Below are 9,047 nucleotides of genomic sequence, written 5' to 3' on the forward strand. Positions count from 1 at the left end.
AATGGGGAAAGTTAGCTGTGTAGGAGTAGTACTTCAATGAAGGAGCCACACTAGGATGTTAACTGCAATGACAGAGTATTATGGGCACACGGGAGGGTTTAGGAAGGCACAAGATGAGGAGATGCAACGTGGGCTGGCTAAGGAGCAGAAGCAACAATGGAAGAAATGAGGTTAAAGAGCTCGCAGATGCTCTGCAGATGGGACTGAGAGTTAAGAAGTAGGAGGGTCCAGGGCCATCAGAGTTCAAAAGACAAGGCCTTTGGGGCTGAGTATTCAGATGGGGATAACACTTTCCATGTGGACAAAGATTCCATCTCACAGTAATTTCAGGTGTAATAGCTCAGTAATGCTCCTATTTGGCTTCCACAGAGTAAAGGCAAGGAAGATACTAGGTTGAGCCAAGCATGGTAACTCATATTCACAACCCCAACCCTCAGGAGGCTGAGGTAAGAGGATTGCTGTGCTTTGGAGGCCAGCCTGGGCTCCAAAGAGAGACCCAGTCTCAAACAAAAAGCAAAACCCCAAATGGAAATTTCACAGCTGCTGAGCTGGGGCTGAAACCCACATCTTCTGCTTTCTGTGCATGAGACAGGCAGGAGAACAGCTTGGGGAGTAAAGCAAGGTGAGCAGAGATGGAGGAGGAGGGTCCACTTAGCCAGGAGAATCAAGCAGCCAAGCTCCCAGGTCATCCCAGACTTTCCCCTACCCCATTCACCTGAAAGATCTTACGCTCTCCCTTCTGCTTCACATACTCCTTGGGCAGGAAGTCCTTCAGGCTACACCAGAAAAGGGAGGGTCAGCATGGAGTGGATAGCATCGGGGCATGTGGGCCACGAACTGTGGGCCTAGAGGTTTGAGGAAATGTCTAGGACAGTATCATCTCTGAGCAAGACTGAGGAAACTGGTCTGCACTGGCTTCTGAAAGAGTGGAGACTCAACATGAGCTCCTGAGTGACCTGTGCCTTCTGTGGTAAGGGGACTGAGGACCCTTAAACTGGAGGCTTAGTTTTCTGAGAAAAAGAGGGAGCCAAGAAGAGAGGAAGCTCCCTACAAGGATGACCATGCACTTAGGAAACTAGAAAGGTTCATCAAAGTCTTTGGATCCTGAGAAATATCCGTGAATAAGATTTGGGAACCCTTTAAATCTAACGTCCCCACAAGGAAAATGTCCTATTTTACTCTGGCTCATATAGCATTCCTCAGAGACCCTAAAGCAAACAAAAACAAGTTACAGGGGAAGGGCAGAGATACTGAACACAAATTACAGGGGGAGGGCAGAGATACTGAGCAGTCCCATTCAGATGGGGCCAGTGAGGGGATGAAGGGCGACGGTGGCTGAAAGGGCGATGACCCATGCGTGTCAACCCTCAAACTTTGGAAGAGGAAATAAGGGGAGAAGGCTTGGGGTGCAGACAGGTCCACGGGGTCACGGTGGTAAGGGGGAGTCCCAAGCCATAACAGGGTAGGGGACATGGGTCACTTACTCAAGGAAGCCAGCCTTGTGCTTCTGTTCATTGTGAGGTCCAAACTGGATCTGGCACTGGAAGCCTGCAAATTCACAGGCCTTGTCAAAGGAGACAGGATGGGAGCCATTCAGGATGTCATCTCGTGCCTGGAGAACACAGAAGGGAACAGTGTATGGGTGCAGGGATATCCCTGTTAACTATGGCTTGCTCCACCTCGCCCCAGCCAACTCTTCTCCATACCTGCACATAGAGAAGGTTCAGCTGTACAGGGTCTCGGGAATCCACATTCTGGTCTGAGTAGAAGAACTTTCTCCGCAGCAGCAACGTCTCATGCTCTTCCACTCCCTGTTCCCTCAGTGTCCGCCCATGGTCCAGCCAGTTCACTAGAACACAGAGCGCAGGACCCTCTGCACCAACCCCACATGGCTCTTTGCTGCCTAGTGTCTGGGTTCTTTACTTCTTCAGTGCCTGCCTTTCCTCATAGAAGATTAAGTTCGATGATTCAGGATAAATACGAAACAAACGGCCACCCCTCCTCTCCCCTACACTTCCCAGGACGTGTCTACTGCTCACACTCATCGTCTGTGTGCAACTTCTGCTTTAGCTTCTCCATCTTCTTTTCATCTCGCAGTAGGGTCTTGTCTTTTCTCAGGGTCCCTGTCCCCTCATCTTTCTTTTCTTCCATCAGCTCTCGAACCAGTGAATACTCATCATGGTTGGTGATACCTGGGGAAAAGGGATGGTTTGCTAACTCCCCAACCGCAAAAGTCTTCTGACAGAGTTGGAACCTCCTGGCCCAGGCCTTTGCCCTACCAAGACCCCTTACCAATTCGGGCACAAATGGTCATGAGCATGTCTGTGACGGTCTTGGAGTCATCCACCATGATAGTCTTCACCGTTCCGTCTAACATCCGGATCTTCAGGGGTCTCTGCTTTTTTCTGTACTCCATGGTGTCCTGTAGGGGCAGGGAGAGGTGGCCGGGGCCTATTTAAACTAGTTCCCTTTACACAGCCAAGGAGAAGGAAAGTAAATTGAAGGCTAGGGTGGTTCATCTAGAAGGAGGGTGTTTGGCTGCCTGTGTCAGAAAACCACATGGGTGTACCGGGGTGTGCTAGCTTGGCTGGTGAAAAGCCCAGGATGGGGGAAAGGAACTGGTATGAGGAAGGAAGAGATAGGAGGGGCAGAGACCAACATGGGTGCTGGGAACAAGTGAGACAGCACATAGAGCATGCGGACGGCCAGTGATGGGAGTTACTCACCCCATTTCGGAGCATGTAGTAGTCCAAAGCTTTCCCAGCCTCTAGCCAGATGCCTTTTTTGGGGTCATCATCTGACAGAAAGAGCCCAAAGTCGTTGGCTAAAAGAGATGGTAGATCATCTTAGACTTATAAAAACTTCACTGTGGCCAAACAGCTATACCTCTGGCTTTGTACATTATTTTCTCCCATCACCTTGGACTTAAAGAGGAAAGGAAACCTTGGAGCACAGGCCTGAGAGGTGAGGAACTTAGAACACAACGGGGACACTGCTCAAGACCAAGAGAAGGAGGGATGACGGATTCCTGCCCCACCACCTCAGTAGTCAGACTCACGAGGGCCAGCCAGGGCCTCTGGGATCCGCTCACGAATCATGCGGCAGGCGTCGTACACCATGGTAGATGGCTCAAATTGCATCGTCTTCACCACATTCCCAATGCTAATCTTCAGCGAAAGCGCAACCATGGTGGCAGCTTCTGCTCTTCGGCCTGGCGATACCTGGCCAGTAGCATCAGAGCATTAGAATACACCCTCACCGAAGTGCCTCAGAGTCCCAGAGAGAGGATTTTTAAGGGAGTCACCATGACAGAAAATAATAGTAAGCTGTCCGTCCTATTTAATAATTTCAAAAGGTGAAAGATTACTTACATCAAATGGGCCAGTCTAGACCACTTAAGACATCCCAGAGAGAAGCTGGTCTCTAGAGTACAATAGCAGGCCTGAAATGCAGTGTCACCTGAGGACACTGTCCTGCCCGCACCACTGGAATTTGTGCCTCTCTGGTTCCAAGTGCCTTGGGCCTCTAGTTTCTGCTCACCTCTTTCTCAACCCCGCCTCTGCCTTGTTTTTTTACTTTTCCGGGGTCAGTTTTTTCCTTTTCTTTGTCTCCCATTCTTTCCTGGGATTTCTGAGCACTGCTCTGACCCATCACGTGACCCTCCCTCTTATAGCTTTTGCCTTCTTCTTGGCAAAATGCAGCATCCCAGGGGCTCCAGAATCCTGCAGACTGCCTGTGGCTAGCATGTCAGGGAGACCTACTTTTGTTCCTGCTTTCTTACAACCTGAATGGTACACACAGGGAGGGCCTCCCAATGAGCTCTGCAGTCACGGTAGAATTGTGATTCTCTGTCCAGAGACCTCAGAAATGACCTAGCCAATACTTGTTGGAGAGGAGAAAGTTTCAAGACAAGCAAGACCAACAGTGCAGACACTGAGACTCAGGCCTTACTGCAGTCTCTTGCACTCTTCATCATGCATGGCCTCCCCAGATTGCCCCCACCTTAACTAGGTTCCAGATGGTGCTTTCAGCGTAGCTCGGCATTTGCAAAGCCAAGCCCATTTCCCCAACCTTTCAGACACCATGAGCAGCTGGTGGTACACAGGCCCAAGACAACAGGTCTGCCCAGCAGCTGATGATGTGACCCAGTGTGGTACTGGACTAGGTGCCTCTTAACTAAAAAGAGAGGGATGCAGCCCCCACCCCCTTCCCTACCTGACAACTGGCTACTCCAAGGGGGTAAGCAGGACCCAGGGGAAAAACCAGGGAACAGGCAGGCATCACAATACAAAAGGCATTTGAGAACCAGGGAAATTAGGAAGGGGCAGAGGAAAAAGGGATTGGGAAAGGTGGATCAATGACCAGGAGGAAATTTCTGGCCATACACACAGTTCAGGATTACAGAGAAAAGCAGCATGGCTTGTTCTCCATTTTTACCCCAAATGAGAGGACCTCCCGGCCCCCTCAGTCCCAGCTCTCTCCCTTCCTTCCCCCTAGGGAACCTTCCCAGCAGTGGACAGACCTGGCTGTGGAGTGAGGGCTGGTCAGAGAAGCACCAGTCCACGGAACCAGAGCAGTACTGAAGGACTCCAGCCTCAGCTGAAACTGCATGTGTGCCCCTCCGCCCCCATTTCCTCCGGACATATGGATACCCACTTCTTCCTCTGGTAAGATCCTGATAAGAGAGTTGAGTCATGCCTGCCCTCCTCCAGGCTGAGTAGCTATCTACACAATTAATTGAGAGTGAAGGAACTGGACACTGAGTCGGGACTAGCAGTGGCAAAGAACAAGAGCCCAGGAACTAGGAGCAGAAGCTACCTGCTTCGTGTCTTGCTCTGAGAACTCTGTCCCCTTTTATCAGGCTTTATGAAGAGCAACAACACCCACTCCATGTCCCCTTCCCAGAGAACTCCTCCTCCCTCAATACATTCCTGAGATGCATTCCAAAGGCCTTGGGCAATTGGAGGGGGGGTGTGGAGGACAGGAGGTCAAATCCCAGCAAGGAATGGAATGCAAGTATACTAGGGCTAAGGAATTTTGGGGTACATGGAGAATATCATCAGTGCAGGTACCTACAGGGGCGAACTACAGAGACAGGGAGTTAAAAGGGACAAAGGGAGAAAGAAAGCTGAAGACAGAGTCAGAATGTAAGAGGGTTGGGGGAATAACATGCAGTCTGTTACCAAATTTGGCCTCTGAGTCCTCAACCGCTGGGAGGGGGAGGGGCTTGTGGGTGAGACTGACATATCCGGCCTTGGGCTGCTGGAAGCTCCTTTCAGGCTGGACCGGGCAGCTGAGAGGCTGGATCTGACCTCCTCCAGCACAAGGTCTGTCTTCACAGTCATACATGTATTCTCACTCTTCACCAAGGCCCCTTAGCTTACACACAGGACTCCCTCCCGCCAAACTGCCTGTGCTGTTGCTATACGGATCTATCTGTTGTAGGCAGCACGTGTGCACACAGCTTCCCCACAGTGCACCAGCCCCAGTGCCGGCTCCCAGCCTCTCTCCTTCACTGTATGCTTTTCCCTCCATGCATTCTCTAAGGCCCATGGTGGGAAGGCCAGGAAGCTCGATGAGTAAGACTAGACCTTGCTTTCCGCAGGCTGCCAGCCTCCCAGGGGTGGGGAAAAGCTAAATGCAGAGTTACAACAGAGGCAGGCTGTGGAAGGAGCCAAACGTGTTCACCCAGAAAAGGGAGCCCCGGAGGCTAGGGAAAGGGAGCGAAGGATCCAAGGAAGCTATCATCTGAAGTTAGAATTTTAAAAATATGAAGATAATAAGAAGTTACAGCGACGTGTCATTTATTGACTATATGTTAATTGCATTAGATACATATATAATTTCAGTTAATCCTTACAACAACCCTGCAAGGTAGGTGTTATCATCTCCATTTTTACAGGTTAGGAAGCTGGGGCTCCAGAATGTTAAATACTTTTCCAAAGGACTTGTCCAAATAATAAGCTGTGAAGCCAAAATCCGAACCCAGGTCTCTCTGCCTCCAAAGCCCAAGCTCTCTCCATTAGGTCAGTCGAAGATGAGTCAAAGGTATCGTCCCAGGCACAGAGAATAGCACTAGCAAAGGTTGAGAGGCAGGAGATCTCGGAGGAATGCCCAGGAAAGTGAGGAGGCAAGCTGGCTGGAGCACGGGGCACCTGCAAGGGAGCAGCGGTGGGGACGTCAGGGTTAAGATGGAAAGGCAAAAGCGGAGAGAGCAGTATGAGGAACCTAACTGACTGGAGGGGAACAGGAGGCCAAGGAAGCTTTAAACAGGGACATCCCCAGCACTGGGTTTTCGGGCAACTCTGGGGCCAAGTTAGGAGGAGACTGTATTAGTATAAGCGATAATAAAGCCAGAGTTAAAGCTGTATGGAGAGGAAGTTGCCATTCAGAAGAAAAGTAGAACTGACATACAGGACTCAGAAAACTGAAGCCAAAATCAGCTTCCTATGACCAGTACCCATTTACTGACTAGACAGCTTCAGTTTAATAAACCAGGGAAGGAGAGGGGACTAAGTCAGGATGTGGGAATGACGCTGGGTGGTAAATGATGCGATAGGAAGTATCTGTAGCAGGGGCACAGAGGTGGGGTTACTGACAGTATTAGGCTGTGGCTGGGGATCACAGGGTGTAGAAAAAGAGACCAGGAGCGTGATGGTAGGGAACAGACACATGATGAGCCACTGAGCAGGTGGGGAGGGAAAAGCATGAGTCCATGGATGCTGACTAAACCGGGGATGACAGGGAGGCCGGAGGCCGGGTCAGGAGCTCCAGAAGAGCTAGGGATGTGGTAAGCTGCTAAATTGGGCTAGTGGGGAGAGAGTGAGAGAACACTGACAGCGGCTAGGCAACCCTGGGTTGGAAGGAGAGGCAGCATGGGGAGGGGACAGTGTTGTGGTCACTGGCAGGGTCAAGCTGGGAGTGACATGGGGGTGTGGTCAGTGGCCTGGCTGGGCGTGGGATCAGTAAGACCAAGTTTCCTCTTTGGGTATCATTTCCTCTTTTCTGTCGGGGAGTGGGGGAAGGGGATCCACAACTGGACCTAGAAGTAAAAGGAGGCTCAGAAACCAGGGGGTACACATGGGAAGAGCCCGGTGGCGGGGGGGGGGGGGGTTCAGCAGCTGACCAGGTGGTATGCAAGTATGAGAAAGTGCTCTCCGATGTTGGGAAAGCTCAGGTTTGAGGGACATGAAGTAAAGTAGGATGTGTGGATCAAGAGACAGAGACAGGGGTGTGGGGGTGGGAAATGGTTCAGATGAACAGCAGGAGACGAGCTAAAGACCACGACAGTATCTGTAAGGAACTGTAAAGGTATGCAATGTGGGACCAGGGAGGGCAAAGAGACAGAGAGAAGGCAGTGTGTGGAGAATGAGGGAGGCTCGAGTCAAACTGTCATCATTTAGTCGACAGCGTTCCCTTGGTCAGCTTCCCCTCAGTCACAGGCTTCCTATTCCCCATCCTCACTTAGGACCTTGTCTGACTCCTGGGTCTCTTTCCATTTCCCACCTCCCACCTCGTAAACATCACAGCCCAGAAATCCCTGTCTCCCAGTGGTGGTGGCCTCTGGAAGCCTTGTGCTTAGGCAGTAGACTAGAGAAAGCAGAGTCCTGGCACTTCTAGCTGAGGTCCAGAGCTCTAGCACTTCTTTGGGTAAAAGAGGCCTCTGTAACTGCACAGGAATAAGAGAACTCACTACAAAACAAAGGTAGCTACTTCCTGCCAACTTCTTACATTTTACCAGCTCAGCTGTAGCTGCAGCCTCAACCCCTAACGCTATCACCAATTCCTAACATTAATGCTGACTTTATTTCCTATTTCCCTATACATTGACATTCACCCCTTTCCCAGAAGACACCCATACTAATCTGGCTTTTATTTTTAGGCCCAAATCCCCCAAATTTAACCCTAAATACTCCCTCCCACCCCACCCTGCAGTTCTAAAGCTCATTTGTAACTTGGTTCTTAATTAACCTTTTCACTGTTTATTCTTAATACTGACCATGACACCGGCCTTTAATCCCTAAAACGGGCATCTAAGCCAATTCCTGTTGATCCTTAACCCGATCCTGTACTCTGACTTAATGCTGGTCATTGCAGAAAATAATGACCTCAGTTTAAATGTCACATATGCGAAACAGACTTGACTCGTGCAGCAAATGTTTAGAATGTAGTTCACCTTCTTAACTTCTAAAGGGATCCTTGCTTCCTAAACGCGACGGCACCTAACCCAAACTCACCCCAAGTTTTCCTAACCACTTACTCACTATCGGCTAATACCAAAGCCCATCCCCGCCCAGTGCCTCACTGCCACCCAGTGCCTCACTGCCACCCCATTTCTACCCGTCCCCAAACCTAGCCGAGACAGAGAACTGTCTACCCCCGCGAAAGGGCCTGCTTCTCGCAACAAGGCCAGCTTAATTCCAAATCCAAACCGAAACATACTGGACCCTGACCTCCCTAACCAGACACAGGATATGCAGGAGGATTGGGGGCCCCGCCCGCCGCTTCCCGGGCTGGCCCGATCCCGCAGCCCCACCTAGAAGCTCGGCCCAGCCCGTCCGGCCTACCTGCGCTGCCCGGCTCTGCGCCCCGCCCTGGGCCCGCTACCCGCTCCTTCTCCCGGTCGCTTTTGGGGCTCCGGCCTCGCCCTCCCTTCGACACACTCTCGGCCACTTCCGTCCTGGAAACGTCCCCCACCCGCCGGCGGCGCCCTGGGCCCGCGCTCTATGGTAGCGGAGACTGCAGGAAGCTGCTCTGGCCGTAGTTCTCGATGCTCGGGCGCCCGCGAAGCCTGGCCGCCCCTCCCCAGCAGGAAGCGAGCGTGCAGAGCTCTGGAGAGAACGCCCGAACTAAGCTGGAGTTCCCTTTTAAACGCTTAAGTTTTTTTTTTTAATAGCTCGAGGCGAAGGCGGACAAGGATCCTCAGAATCCCCGCCCTGGGGCGTGGGAAGCTTGAAAGGACGTCCCCATAATTTGCATAGCCCCCGGGACGTGGCGCAGCCCAGGAGCCACTTCCGAGTTGGAGAGAACTCCAAGTCCCAGGATTC

At 51.5% G+C, this 9,047-nt stretch overlaps 1 protein-coding gene across 4 annotated transcripts in view; it reads right to left on the reverse strand.

Annotated features, from left to right (window-relative positions):
• Positions 1-9,021, reverse strand: part of Tln1 (talin 1) — a 31,071-nt gene extending 22,050 nt beyond the window's left edge. For 2 of the 4 annotated variants that reach the window (XM_006537769.4, XM_006537768.4), the window contains exons 1-8: positions 4,523-4,822; positions 3,059-3,221; positions 2,727-2,824; positions 2,293-2,422; positions 2,040-2,192; positions 1,707-1,849; positions 1,485-1,612; positions 716-776 (exon numbers count right to left, since the gene is read on the reverse strand). In XM_006537769.4, coding sequence (XP_006537832.3) covers positions 716-776; positions 1,485-1,612; positions 1,707-1,849; positions 2,040-2,192; positions 2,293-2,422; positions 2,727-2,824; positions 3,059-3,221; positions 4,523-4,696 — 1,050 coding nt within the window. In that variant the 5' untranslated portion in view covers positions 4,697-4,822. Of the gene's footprint in view, positions 1-715; positions 777-1,484; positions 1,613-1,706; positions 1,850-2,039; positions 2,193-2,292; positions 2,423-2,726; positions 2,825-3,058; positions 3,222-4,522; positions 4,823-8,567 lie in introns of those variants that run through there. The other 2 variants (NM_011602.5, XM_006537770.3) reach the window with 2 other exon arrangements.
• Between the last annotated feature and the right edge of the window lie 26 nt (positions 9,022-9,047).

Source organism: Mus musculus, chromosome 4, assembly GCF_000001635.26.
Source record: "Mus musculus strain C57BL/6J chromosome 4, GRCm38.p6 C57BL/6J".
NCBI lineage: Eukaryota > Metazoa > Chordata > Mammalia > Rodentia > Muridae > Mus > Mus musculus.